Source organism: Jatropha curcas, chromosome 7 (assembly GCF_041381405.1).
Source record: "Jatropha curcas cultivar XTBG-Jc1 chromosome 7, XTBG_Jcur_1.0, whole genome shotgun sequence".
Taxonomy (NCBI): Eukaryota; Viridiplantae; Streptophyta; class Magnoliopsida; order Malpighiales; family Euphorbiaceae; genus Jatropha; species Jatropha curcas.
In genome coordinates, this window is record NC_143157.1 from 2,618,701 (window position 1) to 2,646,278 (window position 27,578).

Sequence of the window (27,578 nt, forward strand, 5' to 3'; positions counted from 1 at the left end):
TCACACAACTTTAAAGTTACGTTTATAAATATATAATTTATAATAATTAACCTGCACAATGCGCAGGTTCATGTGCTCGTAAAAAACTGAAAACAGGATTTCTAGCTTTAGATTTGATTTTAGCGATTAGTTGTTTTTCAAGAGCTAACAGCTGACCTCAAACACTAAACCAAACAGCCCTTGATCTTCCACAATTTAACACCTCAAAGTGCAGAAATTTTGAGTATAAAATGTCAAAGAAGTAATGTATCGTTTATCATTCAATCCCGACGTAAATTTAAGCTGAAGCAGAAAAGCTAAATCTGATTTCAATCAACACCTAACCGGTCTTCCAAAAGTTATTAGGTGTTAGGTTATAAGAGAACAAAAATACCAAATTCCTGTTAGAATTCATATTTACAGATGGAAGTTTTCAGATACATACAAAGGATATCAGGAGATTTTGAAGAATGCGTCAGATAGAAGGGCCTGATCTAAGCACTCTCTCTACTTTCTCAGCCTTGACGTAGTCTTTTTCAGTTAGAGGACCAGCAGGAAAAGCTGTGATTTCCACAACCAGGTGTGGTGTTGGAAGTTCATCAAAAAGAGCCCTTACGTTATTGCAGCAAACACTTTCGCCATGAGCACTTTCCCTCCTAATTTGACAACCCTACATTCGAAAAGAAAAACCCATAAAATGTAACTTCATTTGTCGTTTCACATTATTATATTTTGGTAACTTGCATAGAAAGACGAAAAAACCAGAATTTTAGAGATTTCTTTCTGGAGTTGTATTACCTTGTGGGAAGTGGCGTCGGTGAAGTGATCGTCATCAGATAGTAATGATGCAATGGCTTTAAGAAGGCGCCTTCCTTCAGATTTGGAAGGGACCCTATAGTTCCTCCTAAGTGTTCCCTTTGTTGTTGGATGCCATTTGCTCACAAATTTCCTTTTCTCAGCTGCCTCCTTTTCTGATGAAACATAAAAGTAACATAAAAAGATAGAAGGTAGATTGACAAACCCAAAATTAATTTGACAAGGATAATAATTGCAAAACCATTGAATTCTTAAAAAACTATCTATATCTGCACTTAATTTGTTAGATACACCAAAAATTCCTACAGGAGAGGCCATTGAGATGCCAGGGTGAACTCCTGACCACTTGCATTACAAGGCAGGCACTTGACTATGAGCTACTACCGCAATGACTACCTACCTCTAAATGGAGAGTAGCACTAGTAGTATCATAAGTTATATCAGTTAATAAGCCTGTGCAAGCATATATGATCCACTTGCACAAATAGACCTAGAGGATAGAGAGGATGGGACTCTAGGAAAGAGAAAAGGCAAATAAAATAGTGCCAAGTGCTGTAAGAATATGTCAAAAGGCATGCAAATACTAAAATAAAGCTCCTGAGTAACAGAGTAAGGATTGGAATCCAAATCATTTATAGACGGATTTCAATTTGGTTTGTAGGACTAGCAGTGAGTACCACATGTTACAGCTTTATAGTCATTCCTTTCCACATGCTGGTAAAATAGAAACCAGCCAAGACTAAGCTTATGATGTAGCCTGAAATAAACTATTTGTTGGTAAAAAATTAAACCAACCTATTGTTCCTTTCAGCAAACCTATGAGGAGAGTTTTATATATCCCAGTGTCAGTTCTACCACAAGTTCCACTGCAACCAAAAGCAGCATATGTAAACCAAGTTGAATCTGTACAAAATGTGGCTTGGTATATGCCATCGAGAATTTAGCAGCACTCTCCCCACACTCTCCACTGAAAAAAGAAAAAAGTGCCTCTTGATGGTGATAATGGGAAAAGTACATGCATGAAGAAAGGTTTGGTATGGTGGGATTATATATACAGACTTGAAATTATGCTTAGCAAAATTTTCAAGCCATGAGACTATATTGGCCTGCATATTTTAGTTTTCACATTCAACCAAAATTTATATTCATTTCTTCAACGTCCATACAGCATCCCTCTCCTTTGTAGAGCCGCGATTGACTAAACCCACAATTATGCAAAGCATACACTTGAATTCTATTCTATTCCAGTTGCCATAAGGTTGAATAGCTCTGGCTAGAGATTGTTAAGACCATCAGGACAGGATCAAGCCATTGTAATTTTAAAACTTTATCAAAATATCCAGAAAAAAAAAAAAATCCTATGCCTGCAAGATTTTAGAAGAACAAAATAAAGCCACGCTTGTCTTTCAGGGGAATAAGAAATTAACAGCATCTTATAGCCATCTTCTTCAACATGTCCAACACTTGTTATTTGTCTATTGATATTCCTAATCCTTCAGACCATGGGAGACTATGGCATTAATGATCGGAGATCAAACATTTTTACGATGAAAATCTTTAACCATCATTTGCAGGTGTCATCCAAAAAAAGAAAAAAACAGCAACTCTTGAATTCTTTTCTGCAGCAGATGCTCTATATAATGTATGCCAAGCACCAGGATATCTTCCTTTACTATTCAAGCAAGAAACAGGTGAACTTCTGAGGCCCATAAAATCAGTACCCTTCCCAACGAAGCACCATAGGAAGATAGTTCCAATTAAGACTATAAAACCATTTACATGTTAGACAATTAAAACTAGATTAATTTCTTGTTGAATAGCATTTTTCATACCCTTGCCTACGACTATGATGCATAGAAAAAGTTCATGAAATTGACATGACAATCTATCTATCTAAAAGCTAATATCAATAAGATTCCAGATTCTACCCATACCTTTAAAACGTGTCCAGCTGTATCCTTTTAAATGCATAATTGAAAATTTTCATAGCATTTACGCTAATGAGTTCTAAGAACATACATAAAATGAATTCTACAGTTAGTCCAAATATAAAAATTCATTTGCTTAATAAAATTCATTTGCAAATGAAATGAAATCCATATGCATTTACTGGGAAAAAAAATGATGCAAAAAATATATTGTATTTAAAACAGAAATTGAAATACAAAAAGCTAACGCACAAACCTGGTTTTCCTTGTATAGTATCAAGCCACTTCGAGAAACCCAAATCACCAGATTCAGCATTAGTACCAGAACCATCCAAACCTAAAACAAAATTAAAAACAAACACAAATCCATCCAGAAAAAATTGGAATCAGATAATAATTGAGAGTAATAACCCATCAAGAAAGTACCTGAGACAAGTGGATTAGCCTTTGATCCAGCTAAACCAGACTTCAAGAGCGCATAAAAGATGCAAAGCCGGCCTGCCCATAAAACTGGAGTTTCAAGCAAAGAAGCGTTAACTGTGACCTTTCTAGTAGCAGTATAATAAGATCTTTTGCTTAGATACAAAAATCTTTTTGGCTGGTCAGTATCAAAAGTGGGAAAGAGTGATTTGGGTAGACCAGAAGCGGGGTTTAGTATATTCTTGAAGCCAGTGTGAGCTATAGATTGAAAGGGTGATGTATAAACGGATTGTACAAGAGAAAGTAGCATTTCTTAGATTTCAATGAGAATGGAGAAAAAAAAAATCAAGAAAAGAGTGAAGAAAATGAGTGGGAATAGCAGTGATGTTCAGATGATGTTGATTGCTTGTACAGTGCACAGATTAAGGGAACTCATTGTTGATATTCGCAACCACAAAAACGGCATCATTTTCAATGGTTTTTTATTTTCTAGTATTATTCTTTTTCCGACTCTTGGCCCGTGGTGTTATTTTATGTCTTATGCCTAGACCAGAAATAAAAAGAATATCAAGTGATTCTATTAAAAGGACTGTGATGTTTTCAATCATGTATCCGTTAGTTTGGGTTAATCATCTTCTTTCTCAAACTCAACTTTCTGGCTACCAAGTTAAAATTTATATTTAGTTCATAATTTTCATTTATTTTTCAATTGTTTTCTCATGATTTATATCCATCTTGTATGAAGTTCATGATTTTTCCATTTTATATGGAGTATTTAGTTGGATTTTTTTGCATTTGATTGGAGTTTATTTAGACAGACATGCAACTTGTAGAGATTATTCAATAGATGATAATTGTTGTCTTTTGAAGTTTGGCGGTAAAACATGTTCTTCTAGAATTGGTGGGTCAAATTTTTTGTGTTCGTTATAAACAATTAGATCATAGTTAATTAGATATATATAAAAAATTTAAAAAGTTTTGTCTAGCCGGCCATTTTAAAAAATCTATAAATTTTTTTAGTTCATCTTTCAGTTTTTCATTAGAATTTCTTATTCGATCAGTGAATTCTCGTGTATTTTTGTATTAAATTGAAATTATTAACGAAATCCTAATACATGTTAATTAGTGTGGTTTAGTTGGTCTTCTCACTAACGTGAAAAGTGAGAGATTTCGAATTCGAGTCATTTTAACTACTTCACTCATTTGATGAGTTAAAGAAAAGTCTAACCCCAATTATGTAGCTCATAATATTATAATATATAATTATTATTAAATCAAAACGTCAACGTCATTTTTAAAACATTTAAGTTTGTCAAATTGAAGAAGCTAAATTCAAAACAATTTAATTAAATAAAACCAATTTATTTTGATTAAGATAGATTTTTTTAAAAATTAATTTATTTGATTTAAAATGATTCGATTGATTTAAATCGAACTAACCGACATTAAACCTTCATGATCAAAATATCCACCAAAGTGCCATTAATTCAAGGATAGGGGATGGAGGTGAAGATAAAAGACTCGAGGAAGAAGATATTAATACAAGGTCATACATTTCAAATTCTTGTGGACCTTATCCGGTTATGCATAAAAAACATGGTGGGGTCATACTACCTCGTTTTGATCCATTATTTTATAAATATCACTATCAGGGATATATTGTACAAAAACTACAATTCTAAATATAACAAATAAAAAGAAAAAAAAATATTTCCAAAATCATATATATTAATACATAAGAACTCTTCTATTTTTAAAAATTTATTATGAAATTCCAAAGTTATAATTCCATTAATATTTGAATCCTTCTTTACAAAACAAAAGGATTAAAGTGCTAATAAAATTATAAATTATGGACTTTAATTTTTTTTTTTAAAGAAAATAACTTTATTAACAAAAATATTCAGAATACAAGCAATTCGGGAGAGATTCCCATACTTGAGACTAGCATAATAACATTTTATGCACTTTATAGTTAGCTTGACTATAATTTAAAGATCAATTTATTTTTTTATCTTAAGACCATTTTTTCTGCAAGGTCAATTTTGTCATTTCTCAATCGATTGACAGTTAAAAAAAATACTATCCAACGAAAGGACCAAAATTTTAACATAATTATAATTTAGTTTTTTTGAAACAAAGGTTCATAGTACTGATGAATGAACGAATAAAATTCATGTTGCACAATGCTTTATAGGAATGGAAGAATCAACCCGATCCGATGGATATACACCAATCCGAACCAGTCAAACCTGAATTTTAGGGTTTCGACTGAGTTTGGGTAGACTATAGGTAAAATTCAAAAGTTTTATTTTGGATATGAGTATTACTATTATAAATTCAAACCCCACCCATACCTGAAATTCAAATCCAAGAGATTTAAAATTTTATTTTTTTAAATGGTATAGAATTTTAATAAATTGGGTCGCTTATTTTAAATTATCTTTATAAATTATAATTTTACTTTTAATTTAATATAGTGTAATGCAAAATAATTTCAACAAATTTTTACATATTAATTTGAATTGGTCAAATTTTTAAAATATTATATCTTGAAATTTAATTTAAAATTTAAAATTTAATATTTAATGTAAACTTCAATTTCAAATAATGGAGAAAAATCATAATGATAATAGTGATTTTCAGTGTTTAGATAATAATATTTTACATTTAGCGATTTTATTATATGAGTTTTTTTAATTATTCTATTAATTGATTTTAATTTATTTTAATTACACTTGAATAGTCTACTACCATTATATTTGAATAAAATATTATGATAAGAAGAACAATTTTAGAATTCAAATCTTAGTTTATCATCGTTCAAACATTTATTTATGTATTAATTTATTTTCATAGATTTTTATGTATGATATAAATCATTTTGATAAATACTTTAACTTTTTAATTCAATATAATCTAATTTTAAATAATATGAGTAAGTGGATAAATGGATATTTATAGATAATGTATATCCATGGGTGCCCACGAATAATGGGTACCCATGGCATAACTAAATCCATTGGATTTGATATAACATTCTCTATCTAATAAAGTATAGAGTAGGATATAGGGATCGAGTATGAGTATTACACTACCCAACCTCTACCCATTGCCATCCCTAATGCTTTATAGTACTAACAGTTTTGATTATAGAAAGGCTTATTTTCACCTACTGCTCCTAAAATATCTCTCCTATTACATTGTTATACTTAGAATTCAATTTGTCACATAAAAATTCCTGAACTACTATTTGTCTAATAACAAAACGAAATGCTTTTGACCGAATTAATAAATTCCACCAGAATGTGACGTGGACAGTGATAATTAGTGCTATCAAGGTTAACGAGACTCATTAGTAAAGAGGGGTTATCATTAGAAAAATCCGATTTAATTTTAATGGTTTGTGTTGCATCACGCATAACTAAAATTCAAAATAGAGGCACAAATAGGCAGAGGAGTTAGAGATCAGTAACCATTTTAGGCATGAACGCAAGTAAGGTTTAGAAGAAGGGAGAGGGTTACCAGAGTAGGCGTGACCACGGTTTAAAAAACAGCCGGTTTCAATTTTAAAACTACCGATTTTGGTTATAAAAAATACAGAACTAAAATTGAACCGCTTTTAAATGGTTTTGGAATCGCCGGTTTCAGTTTTTTCCAAATTTTGAACTAAATTTAAATAATATATTTTAAAATTTTTAAAATATTTTTTTAAGATTTATAGCTTGAATAAATAATACTAATAAATATTACTATTAAAAAAACTAAATCAATTTAATAAAAAATCCTTAAAAATTACTTTAAAAAACTATAATAGTTTTTTTAAAGAACATGCTTTTCACGATTTTAAACTAAAACCACCGGTTTTAAACCAAAATTACCGGTTTTGATTTTAAAAAATGAAGAATCGAAACCAAACTTTAAGTTCACAGTTTCGATTACGATTTTAAAACAAAAATCATTGACAACAGTTTAATGTCGATTTTGACCGGATCGGTTTCAATTTGAAAATAAACTGTGGTCATCCCTACACGGAAGGGAGGCAAGTCAACCAGAGTGAGCCGCCACAGGATGCATCCCAGAAAAATTCCATCATAAGGCGCATGAGATCCGACGACAACAAGATTCTAGCGACGCGTTGATCGCAGCAGAGCTTCCTTCTCAGGTGCACAGTGTCGCCTAACTCTCTCCTACAAGGGACAGATATTTGCTCACACTGACCTAAAATCGAATTCCAATCTGATTCCGTTTTGGTTCAAAAGAAATGTCAAAAAAGGTTAGGAAGGTTCTGATACCATTTTGAATTTAGAGAATATGGGAGAAAAATTTACTCTATTTCTGTGTTCTTGTGATTTACATCAAAGATATATACATACACATAAACCTATACCTAAATAGAAAATATACAAGGAAAAAACAAGGGATTCTCTTAAATTAAATATACAAGATATTCAAAGGATTCTCTGAAATCAACATTAAAAAAAAAATTACTGAGTTATTCTATTATTAAAGCTTATTATCCACAAAAGAAAAAAAAAAAAAAAAAAAAAACTCTAGATTATATTAAGCAAATAGAAAGACAACTTAAAATTGCAAATTTACAGTAAAACAATTAAATAAAAACCCATAAATTTAATTACACAACTAAAATTAAAGCCTAAACAACCATATCCCGAGCATGACAAAGAACAATTATGAAACCCATATATAAAACACATACTGCAAGAGAAAAAGCTGCTACTAGGAGAGGAAAATTTTCATTTCTAGAACGAGAAAAACCATTGCTAAAACGCTGTACAAATGGATTAGAAATATCATCCTTGACAAGTGAGCTCGTTTCTCAATCAGTTGAAACAGATATATATATCTATTTATCCGTTGCTAATTTAGAAACAGAATTCGTTTCTAAAAGATTCTAATTCCGTTTCTAAAATCTGATGTCATTGGATCATTCTTCCGGATTTTGCCTTGCTTTATTTATCCTTCCTATATGTACAGAAACATGATTGGTCAAATAATTACAGAAGAATATTATTTCTATAACACTAGAAACATACAAGTTAAGACATCAGAGATTGATGCACATAATTACCAAAACCAAGCTACAAAACTACAGAATTAGGAAAAAGCTTGTTCATATCTTAACAAACTGAACATCACTGTGGCCAAATGCAGTTCCACATCCAGGACATTTGCGATGACGAATTTCTAAATTCCTCTGGATACATGGATTGCAGAATAGATGATAGCATTTTACAATTACAACCTGCCAAATCACAAAACAAACCCAAATATATCAGCTCGTTCAAGATATCTTAAAAGCTTGTCTAGTCTAAATGAATTCCATAAAATTTTTAATGGAATGCATTTATAATTTCCATAGAATTTCACTTTTTTAATTGTAGCTACAATTCTAAGTTATGAAATAGTAAAGCTATATTTCTAGAAAAAATTCTATGGTGGATCCAAACATGAAAATTCATTTACAAATGAATTTTGAATGAAATTAATTTGCAAATAAAAATAATTCCACATGAATCTATTCCAAGTACTACGTAAGAAATAGATCACCATCATGTAACACAATGTAACAGGTAGAAGAGCCAGACAACTCGTGCATTTACCTCCTTTGGCCTGTCAGAACACACACTACACTTGAGCATACTTTTGCAATCTTTTATTTCATCTTGCAGTCGTTGTATTGCAGCCTCACCACTTTCAGAGCTCAACTCAACTATCTTAGCATTCAACTCCGAGAGCTCTTTCTCAAGTTTCTTCCTCTCACCTCTGGCATAACAAAAAGCCCAACAATCATAAAAAGAAAATGATAAATGGTAAGAGAGAAGGGAGCAGAACACCATTAAGACCAGACGCTTCATTCCATCAACCTACCACATATTTCTAATACTTTAATATTAGCATCCCTTTAAAAGTGTCATTTTACAGTTTACAGTACACCTGTATTACTGAATATATGGTGAAGCAGTTTATGGAGGTGGTAACCCAGCTCCACAAGGAACCGCAAGCAAAGCAAAAGATAAGTGCATTAAATCAGCAGCAGAGGAATTACTGGTCACTAAGAAATTCCAATGTAACATCAAATAGAAATGGGGAAAAAAATTCTGCTAAATCAAATGTTACATATATGATATAGAAAGAAACAATTAAAGGAATAATAGAGGCCGAAGTGTTTATATCATGCAGGATATGTTAACATTTTCATGTCCATGTTAACAAATCATATAGAAATGTTTCTATGATGCTCCAAAAGAAAAACAAAAAAAGAAGATTCATATTTAATCAAAGAAAGAAACCCACCTTTCATTGTGTAATTCAGTTTGAATTTCATTCATCTTCTTCTGGATTTGCTCATATTCCTTCTCAGAAGAAGCAACAGCATATTTAAGCCACTTCAACTCCTTCTCAGCATCCATCAATTCCCACCGTGCTGTTTCAAGGTTGACTGCGAGATGTCTGTCTTCTTCAGTATATCTAATTGCCTCTGTCAGACAAACTTTCATCTGCAAGATTCAACCCCCAGTTAATGTAGAGTAACAATAGTGAATATGTCCAAAGAGTGTTTAGAATAATTACCTGCTCCTCACTCTGGGCAATTCTCATTTTTACATATTCCACTGATGCATTTACTTGTTGAAGTTGCTTTGTTAGGGCTTGCTTCTCTGAGAGTAGAGAGCTTTGTGCTTGCTTTGTCTTCACACTTTCAGAAACAAGCTGCATTTTAAGACTTCACTGATAAGTTAAAGCTAAGCAAAGACTTCTTACAGCCACCTAATAATGTAACAGATAGGCCATACCATCAAACAAACAAAGACCAAGCATCAAGTAATCACAACAGACAATTTAGACAGACCTTGATATTGTAGTCTTCCCTCTCAGCCACTTGCTGCAACAAGTGTTGGTTTTGTGTTTGCATATCTTCATATGCTTGACCAATTGTCTGGATGGGAATGTAGGGGTTTAGCAAAAGGAAGAGATGGGCAGTATGGAAGATCAGAAGGAATGACAATAAGGCAAGTACTAAAACTTCTTCAAAATAGAAAAAAGTTATTGCTTTCTAAAAATAAAAAAAAAAAAAAAAAAAAAAGGGCAAAAGTAAGAAACCTCAATTTCAGAGATATATGCCTCAGCCTCCCTATCTTTACTTTTAATAGCTTCAGTGAGCTCCCACACATCTCTGCATGTGAAGTGACAGCAGAACATTATCAACGAAGTGTCACATCCTTACAAACTAAGAAGTAAAGGGAAACAGGCATAATCTTCAATCACATAAAAGCATTATCATCTGCTTAGTCATAATCTCAAACATGCACCCACAACAATGAAAATCGGGTAAAGGGAGGGATGGAAGGAAGGAAAAGGGCAATTGTAAGGATCCACTTCCCACATAATACAGCTAGTTCGCTTACTAGGTTTTGCACAAACATACTGCACAAAACATGCATCACAGGATTAAATCCCTACGGTGGGAATCTCTCAATAAAATAGAATTGAACAGCAAGGTTGGACTGATGGAATACAAGCACTAACGCTGCAAGTCCTGCCTCAATAGAACTTCAAATACCAGGATCATCAGTATGATCAAAGCATCTTGCTAATTTGAAAACGTAAAATAATACCTAGCTTTAAAACCCAAAGTCAAGACTACCCCAATCTTTTTATACTTCATCCATTTTGTTAAATTTGATAATTTTTGACTCTTCACAAGAATTAACAAACTGACTGAATCACCTAAATTCCAGAAAAATATATAGGTAATTGACTAAATTACTCTTTCATTAATGCCCATGTAATTCAGACAAAGTTTAGTGCAGATATCTAAACAAGAGTAAAAGTTGAAATGAAGTAATTAATGCTACCTTAATTTTCTAAAAGTGTCATCCAAATGGAACCAAAAAGAAAACTCAAAAGCTATCAAATTTACTGGAACGGAGGGAATACTTTCAAATTTATAGTATGCTTTCTCTCTCTGCCAGTTGTACATAATTCCAAATCAGTGTCAATTTTGCAGTATGTCAAAATTGAAAGAAAACTAATATTATTTTATTATTAATAATAAGACCAAAAGGTCAAATTGGCCCATGAACTTAATTATCATATAGTCAATTTGGTTGGCAATTTTAATTGGGATTAATGGGACTATATAACCTTTCAAATTTGATAAATTCGCGTTATAAATTAATGAGCAATTAAACAATTTTGCAAAATTCAAGCATCATATTCATTACAATAAAAATTTAAAGTTCAAATTAACAATCTAGTATAACAAGTTCCACAATCCCATAGGTCCATCCCACAGATTTGAGAATCATAAACACCAATTCTTCTCATAAATGATTCTCCTACAATCACAGAGACTGTTAAACAGCTTGTCTCCTTCAAGATAAATGACATCCTAACTATATGTTTGAATACTCAGATTTTCCTCCTTCCAAGACTTCAGTCCAGTTAGGAGATGGAAGGGTGAGATACCTTAACAATCCCTATTACTAATCAACTGCTTTTCTTTTGTCAAAATCCTTATGATAACTCCTGATAATACTTATCTTTGGAGAATATTTTCTCCTTCCAAAAGTCCAGCCATATGAGGAAGACAAAATGGCACAATTTTAGCCACCGCTATATCAAATCACCGGCTTCTTATTTCTGACAAAATCATTCAAGTAACCATCTTATTTTATTTTATAGACAACACTTATTGTCCAACATCGGTAACAAGAGAGCAACAATACCAATTCCATGCTGAAGAACAAAGACGAACACTCTCATCAACAGCCTATAAATGGTCATGCTCAATAATCAAGTCGACTTATATGCTATAAAATATTTCATGAGGAATCAAGTATTTCAAAAGGCTACCGTACATATTCAACTTTGCTACTGCTTGGACCATGATGGACGCCTACCAATTATATGATAACTACCGTAAACTGAACAAAGCACAACTGCAAGTCATAGGGTTCTCTCTTACATGTTAGTCCACTTATTCTACAATTCTACATATTGTAGAATGCCAATCTGTGTTTGTTTTAGGTAAGAAAACACTACACAAATGAAATGAAATGACATGAATGCCATTCTATGTGATGTAGAATGCCACTAATTTTGATTATTCTGAGATCAGATATTTATTTGTTGGTGTATCTTTCAATTGGAAGTTGTCACTACTTCCTCAACACAGTTATGCAGAGCAACTAACATCTAAAGGTCTAATGGAAAGAAAAGAAGAGCCAAGTCAACATATCACAGATCACATAAATAAAAATATGTGTATTATCTTGAAATTATTTAATGAATAAAAATCATAGCAGAGCTTCCTAAGAAAGATTTTCTTTTCCATTCATATTATTATAAATTTGGTAGCTTTGATCAACAAAAACAATGCTAACACAAAAACCAAGACTACAAGATGTGAATATAACTTTCAAATAATCAATAATCAATAAAACAAACCGTTCAGAGGTATCGAGCTTCATCCTTAATTCGGCTATCTCAGCTTCAGCTGCAGAAAGCCTTTGTTGGCAAGCAGCCTCAGCCTCATTAGCAGCTTTGACTCTCAACTCTAGACCATGTTCATCCAAAGCACTCCTGAGGACTTCAGCTTGCAAGCGAGCCTTACGCTCAGACTCTTTTATTTCCAGCATATCTCTGAACAAAAATTTTCATCCATCAATGTGGAAAGAGATTAAAAGATCTTTGTTAATCATGAAAAAGTGTGAAAAAAAAAAAAAATACAGACAATAAACTAGCCAAAAAGATCAAAGTGACACTTGATTTTACTGGCTTTATCCTAAAATAACACAAGACTTTACCAACTTCTAACCTAACAAGAGCCAGCTAAACCACAAGATATCTAGCCACATTTAGAATGTTGATCTAGCAAAGAAAGGAAAACTAAATCCGCTTTGTCAGTTTACCAGTTCACATCAATTAATCAGGCAAAAAAAAATGCCAGCCTACTTAATATACAGACTCTGGATGCTAGTAATAATGCAGAAAAGAAGTGCAACTCAGGATCCACGCCACATAAGATTAATCAAAGAAAGGTTACTCAGCAGACAATTTTTACAGCACCTTTTCAATTTCTGATATTAGCAAAAATTGGGAGCCTATGAAACCATAAAGAAAAGATTTAGTTTCCTAATGAACAAGTCAGGTTGATTCAAGAAAAGTAAGCTTCAAAAATTCTTTCATAGTAAGAACATCTATGTGAGGCTTGCCTCAAAAAAAAAAGTTAAGTTTCTTAGTGAATTGACATTCTCCCAAGAGTCCAATTTGTAACTGGATTACTGTAACCTTGGCATATGTCATGGTTACCTTAATCATTAAAGTTCCCAGAAAAATTCTGAGAGGAATGCTTAGGATTAAAGTTTGCAAAATAAAAAAAGAACCTAGTAGGAAGAATTTGAACATTATCCTCTGTCACTCTAGTGGGCACTAGGCGAAAGTAAACCGAGAGCAACAAGTAACCTAATCAGTTATGTTACTGTATTTAAAAGAAAAAGGAAAGAAAAAAAAATAAAAAATAATAAAAAAAAAAACTTTAAATATCCTCATTAATGTGTTGTGCCATATGCCACCCTTAATTTGTATCAAACTTCAAATTTTAACCGCACCGCACCCAAGGATACTAGCTTTTTTAATGAATTACGTAACACACAAAGGAAAAGCTACAATCTTCCCTGACAGATCGCAACATATGGCAAACTTAAAAGCAATTTACCTGCTATCATAACCTTCCTGTCCATACATGTCCAGTATTATTTGCAGTTCCAGTTTTTCCTTCTGCAACTTCTCAATCTGCAGCATACTCATCTTCTTCAGTTTGTGAAATTAATTCATTGATGGTCAAAGGAGCACAAGAGTAATGTTGCTTCTTGAATGGTTTAAACATTATCACCCCTAAAGTTTAGAGTATTTGCATGTCTTGGTGCATATAGTGTCAATCCTTGCATATATGCCCACCCAGCTAAAAGTGATTTCTTCCTTCTGTGACAAACTTGTAAACCATAGGGACTATATAACACACATGAAACATTATGATGCAAAATAAAAGAGACAAAAAAAAAAGAAGGCAATTTGGACCGTACAATCTTACTGGCATTCACTTTTATACGGCCAAGAATTTGTAGGTTTCAGGTCAGAAGGAATCTTGTTCTTGAAAACAGGTGCTAACAAACATCTATCTATGTATCTATCTGTCTATCTATAATATATCAATAAATGCACAAATGTGGGGAAACATACAAACTAACTAACAAAGACATTGATATAATTTATATTTACAAAAATGCCATTAAGAAATCTTTTTAATAAATAAATTTATTTACAATGTCATAAATAAACTTGCTCCTTAATTTTTCCCATGTCTACAATATTTTTTTTTTTTTCCTAATCAATACAAATTGCCTCCTGATTAATATACTTTTAATAATTCCTATTTCATTTCATCAAGTTTCTGATAATATAAACTACTTTCTAATTAAGTTATTCCTAATTCTACTTATTTGATTTCATTAACTCCCTACAAATATAGGATCTAGAGAAAACAAGCATACTCAGAGAAAAAATCTAAGCAAGCAAATGCAAATTTTTTTAACTTATTATTTTAATACATCTTCTTTATATTGTCACTACGAGTCAAATTCAATTTATTTATCTTTTTAATACACAATTATTAATTAACTTTATAAGCTTTCAGAACTTTAAGTAAAATTATACAGCGAAAACTTCTTTAGTTAATTTCAATTGTTCCTAGTAAAATAAAATTTTCATATTACTATTGAATGTTTTTTCATTTAAATGTGTGGCTAATTTTGCCTAGCAATTATACTTTCATTTTATTGAATATATATATATATATATATATATATATATATAAATTTTAATTTACAAATAACAATTATATTTAATTTTTAAATTTATTAAAATGTTGTAATATGAAAATATACACACAAGAAACTTACGTGCTAATACAACTAGTTAAGGATAAAAGCACAAGTAAGCAATAGGTATGCCAATGACAACCATCATAGAATAAACAATCATGGCCCATAAGTTTGAATCAAGTTTCGAATTAACAAACTTACCAGAGTCTTCAGGGATTTGATTTCTGATATTTGTTCAGCACATTTACGTGTTAAGCATTTTTGTTCATTTGTCTGTACCGAGAATAAAAGGAAGCATGTAAATTACAGAGCACAAAGGCTTATTAAATCAAGACGGATAGCAAAAGCAATGCGATGCCCATCTGTGCCTTGAAATACTAAAAAGGGAAAAAGAATAACAACCAGCACCATGGATTCAAAATTTGAAAAGGAAAAAAGGAAAAAGATGAATGGTATACAAAACAAATTTTAGAAAATAGATGAATGGGATACAAAACAAGTTTATACTACATCTAAGCATCTAATCTTTGGAGTTAGACTTCCTTTTAAACCCAAGTTTAAAAATTGTGGAATGCCAGCATTAATTTTAACAAATGTTGCAACATAAGACCTAATCATTAATTTTGCGATTTTCCAAACATTTTTGGTTTAAAATAATTAAGTTAAGGTTTTCTTTACCCATAGAAATAATGTGGTATTTAATAACAGAATTCTAGCTCTTAAAATTAAAAGTTCTCTTACTTATTGCTTTAGTAGTTTTAAGTTGTTTGATAACACTTACCTAAATATCACTTAAAAGCCTCAACTAAGATAAACTTCACTAAAAATAACTCATAGTTTGCTTCGATTATCAGGCTTTAAAAATCTTTGAAGTTTAAAAACTTTAGCACAAAAATTATTCAAGATATAAGTTTCAGCTTTTAAATTTTTAGCCTTAATTTTCAGTTTTACCAAAATCTGTCTAAGTTTTGTTTTTGCATAAAGGGGCTAAGTAAAATGCAAGAAATTTCTAGAGAAAAGTTTGATTGAAGGCTAAACGTTTAGCCTTGCTGAACATGTTAAAAATTTTTGTAAATATTTGTAACCAGAGACTCGTTATATTTGTTTGGAGCTTTCTTTATGAAAAATTTCACACAGAAATGGGTTGAGATATGTTGAGAAGAAAACGAGTGTCCCATGTATTCACAGCGAAGGTTTGTACCATCCAAAGATTAGACTAAACATTGCAAGTGCAATGAAATCAACTACTAAGATGAAGGGCCTGGTCTAAATTTCTCACACATTGTTTTAAGGTACATTCAAGAAAGCTATAAATTTTATCATTCCTTCATTTAGCTACAATCATAATGATTCTTTTTTACTGTAATCATCTTGTAAGCCACTTATTGTGAGTGTCCTCATTATTTGCACACTCCATACAAGGAATCTATTTTCGTCATACAAAGCCGTCAGCTCCAAGAAAAAACTTCAAATGCAGGTGTGCTCATTCAAACAATTAAATGAGAGAGGAACCTAACAACTTTATAGGAATCAAAACTTCATATGGAAGAGAAATGGCAAAAGAATCAAGTGAACTATGCGGTCAATAATCAAACAAAAGAGAAATCATGACATGGAAAGGAGATGGCAAAGCCAAGTGGATTGTGTCGATCATTATAAATTTTCAACAAGCTGGATTGTGTCAATTATTATAAATTTTCAAAAAGCTTAAATGAGCACAGTAATTTTAAAATAACTCCATCAACTCCAACTCAAGCATTGCACAACCATAAGAAAAAAAGCTGAAAAGCTATAATCTAAATCAAGCATATGTAAGTACTATATTCCTTTGTACAATTTTTAATGAGAAAGAAAAGAAACCTTTTCCGTTAATGATGCTCTAAGAGATTCAGATTTTTCACGCAGCGAAAGTGCCTCATGGGCAGTCTGCTTCCACCGATTCAACTGTGCTTCCATCATACCCATTTCCTTGGACAAAGCAGCAGCCATTACACGGAACTCTGCTTTAACATCTTTTCTCCCTGGATCAGTTTGAAATTTCTTTGTAAGTCATAACTTACCCTTCATTAGAACTTCAGCAAGAACTTATTTAATAAAAAAAATTCACCTGAATCCTGAATAGCTTCTTCCATTTTAATCTCAAGGTCATTTTTCTCAATAACACAATTCTTCAGCTGAAGTTCAAGCTCCTCTATTCTAGATTCAGCAGTGTCAATAGTACTTCTTGCAGCATCTGCAGATTCAATTTTCACATTCACTTCCTTCTCCCTTCTCACAACAAGAGACCTGTCGGCCTGAAATTACACTTTTCAAAAGACAAAAATAGTGCATGCAAAGCACTTGCAAGAATTACATAATATATCAATAACCTGCAAAGAACTTGTAAGTGCTTTGTATCTCTCTGCTTCAGCATTACAATGTTGGAGCTGATCATTTACCAAATTGTAGAGCCGTGATGACTGTACATGTTTGTCATCCTTCAATTCATCCTGTGCAAATATAGCATCATAAATCAGACCCTTAGACATAAAGAGGGGGCAGAGAGTCCTTGGCAAAACATGGATTTCAATTACTCATGCCAATAATAATATTGACAGACCTTAATATCTTCCAATTCTTTTAATAAGATTTGATTTTCCTCTTGTGCATCTTGAAGCTCAGAAAGACGGTCAGCTGCTAATACCTGCAAAATTTGTTCAATAACACATTCTGTTGCTTACAAACATAAGTTACACACAACACAGTCACCCAGAGAAATTGCCCGTTAGTAAGTACCTTCATTTCCTCAATGGAATCCTTCAGTTCCCGTAAACCCTTAGACCTCTCTGCAGGTTTTTCAGGCGACATGCTTCCATTTACTACACTTGGAGCTGGAGTATGCACCCCTGCTGCTGCATCCTTCTGCATTTTCAGATTGACCAGCTTTCTTCTGCTTTCTTCAAGTTCAGCCATGAACTCTTCTAGCTCACCTTTAAATATGGACATAGAACACACACATTGCAACGAGGATTCAATATATGCCACCAATTGAGAAAGAGGAAAATGCAGTACTAACCAAGTATATGGTAGTATGCTCTCCATACCTACAATTTTACCAAATGCATTTTTGTCCTAATAATATTGCTAAGAGTTCATAAAATGTAGAAAAGACTGTTTATAGAATTATCTTTGGAACCTGCAAGTCGTTTAATCTCAGATTGATCCGTTGAATGGGTACTGACATAAGTCTGAATCTCATCAGTATACTCCTTATGCTTCAAGTGAAGAACATCAATAACTTTGTGTAGATTCTTAGCTTCCTCTTTCATCATATCATCTATCCTTGACAACTGAATGATGCCATCTGAAACCACAAATAAGTAATGAAAATCCAAGGTCAGAAAACATTCCATGTAAAAAGTAATACTAGGAAGATTAATGAAGAAAAACACTAACCTAACCATAGGAAATAAATATGAGAATGATCTATTAACAATTGGACTTCACGTCAAGAATTCTTCTGACCTTCTGTGTATAGCTTCCCAAGAAAGGCATGTGCTATGCTCTCAATTTTCACCCTCTGAGCATCAATCGTATCTTCCAAATATTTCATCAACCTCATTGTAAACGCACGGCGAGAAGACAGGGCTTCTTCAACATATTCAACAATTCCATTATTCCCACTGGTTTGAATAGAATCTTTCCCCAACAGTCTACAAATGAAAATCTCTTCTGCAGGGCATGATGGAACTGAACCTAAAGAATGTTACAGGGGAAAATTTTGAATAATCAGTCAATCTCAGTCAGAGGTTAAAAATAACAGTAAAAGAACAAAAATGAATCGTTGGATAAGAGAGTATAATGCTGATTACTATTAGTACCTCCAGAACAATCTGAATGATCCAAGGTTTGCAAAGCATCTTGACCTCCCCCAGCTCGGACACCAAGTAGGACCAAATCATCAACCAACTGTAAGGCACAATAAAGGAAATGAAAATCAAAGAACACGATGCTCCGATAAGTGAACATACACCGATAAGTGAACATACACGTGTACACAAATAAAATTTCTCGTCGGACCTGATTCCACAGTTGGTTCACCGTGATCAGCACATCATCGTATGAAGTTTGTTTGTCTTTTAATTCTTGAATCTTGGCTTCAAGTTCTTGCAATTCATGCTTTTGAATTTCTAATTGCTGAACAAGCTTTTGATTCTGGTACTGGAGAACTGCCACATCAACCTGGACAAAAAACCAAAAAAGAACATAATTTTGAAAGAATATCTTAAATTTGGATAACAAGCACAAGCAAACACATGAGAAATTTTCCACAAAGAAAACCCGTCATCCAATTCACAACTAGAAACCTCCACCAATTAATAGTACAAAAATCAGGTCTAATGTCATTCCAAAATACCATGGTAGATATGCTGTGATCATTTACCAATTATATTCCAATATCAGCACAATCAGTTGTCAATATTCAAAACTTAAGAGTTTCGAAAATTTAGGGTTCCAAGCATATGCCCTAACACGAATAAGGTCAACACCGTATTGAAAAGCTTGAAATGACAACACCTAACAGGTCTATCAGCCAATCAATCAAAAATACAGAATCCACTGTTTAAAATCAAAACCTCAAAAATCCATTAAAAATCAAATAAAATAAATAAACGGACAAAGAGAGATATATTACAGTGTTGGTCGGAGGAGAAGCGGAGGAGTTGCGAGCCATAGAGGGAGAGAGCGGGGAAGTCAAGTGAGGCCTCTTCTTCTCTGGTTCATCAGATTCCGCGTTTTCCATTTATTAATTTGTTTATTATTTGTATATATTAAGAGTTTTCAGGTTAGAGCGTAGCCATGAGAGACTCGCTGAAACTCTCGATAGAGAGAGAGCTCCCTTCTCTGCTGTTGCCGTGATCAAACTACAAACCCTAGAAAGTAAGATAGAAAGTCGAAGTTAATGCGACGCCGTTCCTTATTTCTAGCAAAAGGGTGTTCGTGAACCGGTCCAAAGTGTTCAAACCAAATTAAAACCATAGTATCTATCTATATACATCTATCAAAGCGGAAATAAAAAGAAAATTTCAAGCTCCTTTGTTTAGTATATTATTTCTCTTTTTTTAGAAATTATTGAGTTTATTTTATTTTTTTATATTGTGAGTGGATATTTTAATTATTTTAATATAAATTATCCATCTTGATTATTTAAATAGTTGAATTTTATCTACATATGTAATTATTTTATCCTAAAATATGGTATTTGAACGGTCTCCTTTTTTTTATTACGCCTCTACAATTAAACTTATCGTTTCTTTCTAAAAAATCAACTCATCTATTTAACCATCATTGCATCAAGATTGAGAATAGCGAGGACAACATCACTATTTTTGTTTTTCCTTATTTCTCTATTTTTCTTTTTAATTCGATAGAGATATTATTTGTTTGTTTTCAGATATTGAATTGCAAAATAATCACCACAGCAAAAGAAACACGTGATCTTGAATTCAAGGATGTCTTGCGAGCATTGTGATTTTCTTAACTGATGCACCTCATTTTTCTGGGACGAAATTAGTTGCTTTTGCAAATCATTCACTGTTTGAAGATTTGTGAGTCTATAATATAGGAATAAAATCCTAGATCATCTTGTTTAGAAATTGTTTGATAGAAAGAATAAATAATCGCAAGTGTACCTTGATCCATGACCATTGATTTTCTTGTTGCAGTAATTTGATTCACACTGTTACAACATATTTCTATTTCGTCCCTCTTGCCTTTTCTTTTAGTTTTCTCTCAATGGTTAGAGAATCATTCACCACCACTTATCCTTATAAGTGAAAAAAAGCTTATAGCTCACGTACACAAAAACATGGATTAACAGTTTTCCACATATGTCAAACTGTATCTTACGTATGTTACACGTGAGGTAACTATATATGTGAGGTAACTGTATCTCACGTATACTTTTTTTATTTCCTTATTCCTTATTCCTGTCAGTTTTATAAGGTAGAGGGAATGGTATTTAAACCCAAACTGATCCTTCTTCTATTAAGCTCAATAACCATCATCTTGGGCCATCTTTAATTAGAACCAGTCCAAATAATTACATGAGCCACATAGATTATTAAAATAATCTAACAATCTCCCACTTGGCCTATGTGCATTTCTTGAATCTATCATAAATGATCGGATTATGGCAGTCACAAGTCATTAATAAACATGATTCCTTCTATACATCACAAACCATCTCAATTTATAAGAACCTTGATCAAGAAATAATTTAACAAACAATACATTGTTGCAATCAACATCATTATTATTTCACTCAAACGATTATTGTATACATCTATAATGTGGATAACAAATAAATAAGCAAAAATTACAACTTTAATTGAATTCCTAAGTGTCACAATAATATGAGCAAAATAACCATATGTATATATATACACGTTTGAACATCATACTAACAAGGACTTATCTACAATGTCCATCCTTTCAACATGACCAGTAAAGGTTTTGGGTGATAAGCCTTTAGTAAATGGTTCCGCTATCATCAGATCAATACCAATATGCTCAATTGACACTTTATGTTTTTGCACTTCTTCCTTCTCAGATAAGTACTTTAAATCCATTTGTTTTGCACCCTTAGAATACCTATTGTTCTTAGAAGAGAAGACAGCTATAGAATTATCACAGTAATTCTCAACGGTCTAGCTATACTGTCGATAATACCTAAACTTGAGACAAAGTTCCACAACCACAATGCATGAAAAGTGGCCTCAAAGCATGCCACAAATTCGGCCTCCATTGTGGTAGTAGCAATGACAGACTGCTTTCCACTTTTCCATGAAACTGCTCCTCCAGCTAGGAGAAACATATAGCCGAATGTAGATTTTCTTGAATCTACACAACCGGCATAGTTTGAATCCGAGTATCCCACCACTTCGAGATGGCTGGACTTTCTGTAGGTGAGTATATGATCCTTAGTATCTTGTAAATACCTAAATACTTTCTTTGCAGCTTTCCAATGATTCATTCCATGATTACATTGATATCGGCCTAACATTCCAACAGTGAAACTGATATCTGGTCGAGTACATATTTGAACATACATAAGTTCCCAACTACTGACGCATAGGGAATAGACTCCATCTCTTTTCGTTTCATATCATTTGTAGGACATTGTATTTCGCTGAACTTATCTCCTTTCTGAATTGGAATTATTCCTGCGAAGCACTTTTCCATTCTAAATCTCTCTAATACTTTGCCAATGTAAGATCTTTGAGATAATCTTAACAATCCTTGTGATCTATCACGGAATATTTCTATTCCTATCACATAGGTTGCCTTATCCATATCTTTCATTTCAAAGTTCTTAGAGAGAAAACCCTTTACATCATGTAATAAGCCAATATCATTTGCAGTAAGAAAAATGTCATCAACATATAGAATTAACATAATGAACTTGCTCCCACGACCTTCATATAGATACAACAATCAATAGTGTTTTCTATAAACCCGTATGAAATGATGGTATTATTGAACTTAAGATACTATTGACGAGAAGTTTGCTTCAGTCCATATATTGACTTCTTTAATTTACACACCAAATTTTCCTTTCCTATATTCAGAAATCCTTCCGGTTGGTCCATATATACTTCCTCCTCTAAGTCACCATTAAGAAAAGCGGTCTTTACATCCATTTGATGAAGCTTTAGATCATAATGAGCCACCAACGCCAAAATAATTATTAAAAAGTCCTTTTTGGAAACTGGAGAAAAGGTCTCTTTATAGTCAATGCCATCCTTCTGAGTATAACTTTTAGCAACAAGTCGGGCCTTATATCTTTCAATGTTGCCCTTAGAGCCTGTTTGGTCTTGAAGACCCATTTACAGCCAACTTATTTTGAACACTTAGGCAACTCAACTAAGTTCTAGACTTTATTATCACTCATTGATTGCATCTCTTCTTTCATAGCATTAAACCACTTTTCAGAATTATCACATTTTATGGATTTCTGAAAAGAGACTGGATCCTTACCAATGCTCAATTCACATTCATGCTCAAGTGAGTACACCACATAATCACTAGAAATAGCTGGCCTTCTTAGCTTGTCTGACCTTCTTAATGCTATTTCTTGTGAAACCACTTGTTCATTCGTGACTTGTTCATTATTTACTAGTTCATAATTTATATAGTCATTTTGCGGTTTGGAATGTTGTTTTGTTGTTCAACCATGTTGTTAAAATGTGATACAATAAGAGGAACAACAACCGAAGAAGAGACATTAGGAGAATCCACTTGAGTTGGATTTCTAATCTAAATCTCTTGCACATTCACTTTACGTGGTTCACCACTCCCACTAAATTGGCCATTTTTAATAAACCGAGCATTACCAGACTTAACAATTCTCGTACTATGGTTAGGACAATAAAATCTGTACCCTTTTGACTTTTCAAGATATCCTATGAAAAATCTACTAACCGTTCTAGCACAAGCTTCTTTTCATGTGGATTATATATCCTAACTTCTGCTGGGCAACCCCAAACGTGAAGATGCCTTAAACTAGGTTTCCTTCCTTTACACAATTCATAAGGGGTCTCAGGAACTGCTTTACTAGGACTATTAAGTAAATATGTAGCAGTCTTTAATGCATGCATCCATAATGATAAATGTACAGTACTATTATTTAACATATTCCTAACCATTTTCATAAGAGTACGATTCCATCTCTCAACTACACCATTCTATTGAGGTGTACCGAACATTGTGTATTACGCATAAATGCCTCGAATTTCAAGGAACTTTGCAAATGGACCTAGACATTGTCCATTTTCATTAAATCTACCATAATATTCATCACCTCTATCAAATCTCACAACTTTAACTTTTCTATTAAATTGCCTCTCTACCTCATTAATGAATATCTCTAGGATATCCAACGATTGAGACTTTTCATGCAGTAAATATATATAACCATACCGTGAGAAATCAATGATAAAAGTGATAAAATATTTTTCTCCGCCCCAAGAGGGAACATTGAAAGGACCATATATATCAGTGTGTATAAGATCAAGAAATTCACTGCTTCGTATGGCTGAATTCTTTAATGTGCGTTTAGTTTGCTTGCCTTTAATGCAATCTATACACACGTCCTTGTCAGTAAAATCCAATTGAGGTAAGATTTCATGTTTCACTAATCCCAAAATCCTTTCTTTGGATATATGACCTAACCTTTGATGCCACAAGAAAGCAGAACATTCATTATGTGCAATACGTTTATTACATATATTATGCTCAACATTAAACAGGGATTCAACAAATTCAACATCAAGATTAAAACGATACAAACCATCAATCAAAGTACGAGAACCATAATAGTACTTATGTTTTTATAACGAAAAAATACCATTACAAATCTTAAAACTAAAACCAACATTGTCCAACCTTCCTACAGAAACCAAATTTCTAGCACATTCAGGAACATAAAGACACTTTTCAAGATCCAAATAACATTCAGTGTCCAAGATTAATCTATAAGTCCCAATTCCTTCTATTCGTGCCTTCATTCTGTTTCCAATATATAGGAACTTTTCAATTCCATTTATGGGTTGGATAGAAAGTAATCCATGTATAACATGAGTAGTTGTACCAAAATCTAACCACCAGGTATTATTAGGCACTTTAATAAGATTTGATTGAAAACATATTGAAACATAAAGTATACCTTTCTTTTCAATTCAAATCTTCCTTTTAGGACAATCCTTCTTGAAGTGACTAGTCTTCTTATAGAAGTAGCACTTCAAATCTTTACGGATTTGGCCCTCATTAACCTTCATTGGGGCTTTGTCCTTTTTCTTGCCTTTCTTCCCTGATTTGTTCATGCTGCTACTAGCTCCAGTATGAAATGCGAGATTGACAGAGTGTTCCTTCATTTTCTTTAATCTCCCTCCCTCTTGTATCAACATGACCTTGATTTCTTGAATGTTCCATTTTTCCTTAAGGGTGTTGTAATTCACCTAGAACTGACCAAACTCAAGAGGAAGTGAGTTGTTAATAAATTGAACCAACAAGGACTCACTCATATCCATACCCGTCGATTTCAATTTGGCTGCCAAATTCTGCATGCCAGTCACATGATCATGAATGGATTATGACCAATCAAACTTATTGATAGTTAGCTCACTCATTAAGGACCTACTATGGACTTGTTAGCTATGCCCGATTGGAAGTATTCCTTAATTTTCAACATTTACTCTCTAACGTAATCCGATTTGGCATTAATGGCTTAATGTTTTCAGCCTTTGTCATCCTCATTAAGTTCAAGCTTAGCCTATTAGACTGCTACCAAGCCTCATAATGAGACTTTCAGCTTCTGTACTGGTCTCTGTAATGGCTGCTGGCTTTTTAGAGACTAATGTCAGATCCAAGTCCAAAACTCCTAACTGATAATGCATTTGTTCGGACTAATCAACATAGTTCAATCCGTTGAACTTAATCAACCCATTGCCCATAGTGAACATATTAGAAGATGCTGCAATATTATATATATACTCACACATTAATGCTTTGAGAGAACTTAAATGGATTAAAACAAAAAACAAACTTAATTATGTATTAAATTCACCTTTGGGTAATACTTAAATACATAGCTTTAACTAATAATAATGCCAAGAAGAAAATACTCTAATAGACTTTCAATAATGCTATAGACAATAGACATGTTATCTTTGGATATATACATTCATATTTACCAAGTATAATAATAAGTCTCTTTGATGCCATTAATTGTAAGTAATGGTATACTTTTGGGTAACCTTACAACATTATAATCAATGATCTCAATTGTTCAATTTTATCTTTCATATCATTTAATGGCATCACATAAACATGAACAACTGAAAATACATAATTAAATGTCTAAATAAATCTAAACAAGACCACTTTGGTGACTAACAAGTTTTTCATTCATTAAACATTAATTTATGCAAAACTTTATGAGATAAATTAAGATCTCAAAACTTTTAATAACATTATACAATAAATTGGCATAACTGTTCTTTTAAACAAGGCATAATAAATCATAAATTATAAACTGTTCTAAATATATATATACACCTTACTAGGTGCCAATCAGCTACTGACATTTAATATCCATGATAAACACCATTCATTATACCAAATTGCAACATAACCATAAGCCATGATAAAAGAATTACCCTGAAAATATAATATAAAATTATATATGTATAATCCTATCATGTTTCGGATTGTCTTCATTTACTAGCTATATCAACATACAAGGATTCTTAATCATGGTAATTAATTATGCCAAAGAAATAAATGAGACCATCATCAAATCACATGTATATAATTTTAAAGAATAAAATATCCTTCCTCACCATGTGTTCATAAGCCTTATGAAACAACCATTATTATCATTATTTCTATTTTTTTTATAAAAGAAACAACACGGTAGAACAATTTGTAAAGCACAAAAAAGTTCCATAGGATAACAAAACATGGAATCAAGTATCAGGAAGATGGATATTGTGGCTTTATAAATATCACGCAATTTGAGAACAAAATCCTATTTAGGTTAACTAAATCCTTACATGGGCCAACTGAATTCTTTACCCGTTCAACCTAAACAACACATTATCTCATTAATTAAATAGAGATAAATTGTTTATAGCCGTTTCAAAACTTTTCCGAAAATGGAAAACAATCAGTTTTTCAATATCTATAATATGGGAACATTTATGCCCAATTAAATTAATCAAACAAATCTAGAACAAGAGTCAGGCTTTGATACCATTTGTTAGACTATAACATATGAATAAAATCCTAGATCATCTTGTTCAAAAACTGTTTGATAGAAAGAACAAATAATCGGAAGCGTACCTTGATCCATGACCATTGATTTCCCTGTTGCAATAATTTGATTCACACTATTACAACAGATTTCTATTTCTTCCCTCTTACCGTATCTTTTAATTTTCTCTCAATGGTTAGAGAATCATCCACCACCATTTATCCTTATACATGAAGAAAAGCTTATAGTTCACGTACAGAAAAACATGGATTAACAGTTTTCCACATAAGTCAAACTGTATCTTACATATGTTATACATGAGGTAACCGTATCTCACGTATACTTTTTTATTTCCTTATTCCTTTTTCCTGTCAGTTTTATAAGGTAGAGGGAAGGGCATTTAAACCCAAACTGATCCTTATTCTATTAAGCTCAATAACCATCATCTTGGGTCATCTTCATTTAGAACTAGTCTAAATAATTACATGGCCACATAGATTATTAAAATAATCTAACAAGATTTTCTTGGATCACGCGTTCAATAATCATACTTAAACATACATGCTAATTCCTTTTGTTAATGCTATTAGCTTTAGAACGGAGTTGGACTTTTAATGTCAAGAGGGTCGTTTGACTTGCTGCTGATATTGTGTAGCATTCATGACTATGAAAAGTTGAATAAACTGGAATTCATGATCTATGATGGTCTGTATAATTTCTCTTTGCTGGGATTTC

The 27,578-nt window shown here is 32.5% G+C and overlaps 2 protein-coding genes across 2 annotated transcripts; both read right to left on the minus strand.

The window, feature by feature from the left end:
* Positions 1-283: 283 nt before the first annotated feature.
* LOC105650971 (6,7-dimethyl-8-ribityllumazine synthase) lies at positions 284-3,653 on the minus strand. Its single transcript, XM_012237942.3, has 4 exons — positions 3,150-3,653; positions 2,980-3,060; positions 778-950; positions 284-649 (listed from the first exon to the last, which is right to left on the minus strand). The coding sequence occupies exons 1-4, from the start codon at positions 3,451-3,453 to the stop codon at positions 455-457; spliced, it is 753 nt and encodes a 250-aa protein (XP_012093332.1). The 5' UTR covers positions 3,454-3,653; the 3' UTR covers positions 284-454.
* A 4,271-nt stretch (positions 3,654-7,924) lies between these two features.
* On the minus strand, positions 7,925-19,989 carry HUB2 (histone mono-ubiquitination 2). Its single transcript, XM_012237939.4, has 19 exons — positions 19,725-19,989; positions 19,109-19,270; positions 18,910-18,997; positions 18,554-18,784; positions 18,225-18,392; positions 17,825-18,018; positions 17,649-17,732; positions 17,419-17,538; positions 17,157-17,343; positions 16,910-17,070; positions 15,251-15,322; positions 13,885-13,961; positions 12,615-12,809; positions 10,266-10,338; positions 10,015-10,101; positions 9,738-9,875; positions 9,462-9,664; positions 8,768-8,930; positions 7,925-8,409 (listed from the first exon to the last, which is right to left on the minus strand). Exons 1-19 carry the CDS (start codon positions 19,830-19,832, stop codon positions 8,278-8,280), a joined length of 2,643 nt encoding a protein of 880 aa, XP_012093329.1. The 5' UTR covers positions 19,833-19,989; the 3' UTR covers positions 7,925-8,277.
* Positions 19,990-27,578: the final 7,589 nt, after the last annotated feature.

Bases quoted from the DNA above. Each gene is read 5' to 3' on its own strand.
- HUB2 (XM_012237939.4), bottom strand. From the start codon at position 19,832: ATGGAAAACGCGGAATCTGATGAACCAGAGAAGAAGAGGCCTCACTTG. The intron at 13,962-15,250 runs GTAAGTTTGTTA...AGTATGCTGCAG, and splicing joins TCAAATCCCTGAAGACTCTG to ATTGAGAAGTTGCAGAAGGA. The intron at 8,410-8,767 runs GTAAATGCACGA...GTGATTTGGCAG, and splicing joins GTTCTGACAGGCCAAAGGAG to GTTGTAATTGTAAAATGCTA.
- LOC105650971 (XM_012237942.3), bottom strand. From the start codon at position 3,453: ATGCTACTTTCTCTTGTACAATCCGTTTATACATCACCCTTTCAATCT. The intron at 3,061-3,149 runs GTACTTTCTTGA...ATTTTGTTTTAG, and splicing joins GGCTAATCCACTTGTCTCAG to GTTTGGATGGTTCTGGTACT. The intron at 650-777 runs GTAATACAACTC...TTTCGAATGTAG, and splicing joins CCGACGCCACTTCCCACAAG to GGTTGTCAAATTAGGAGGGA.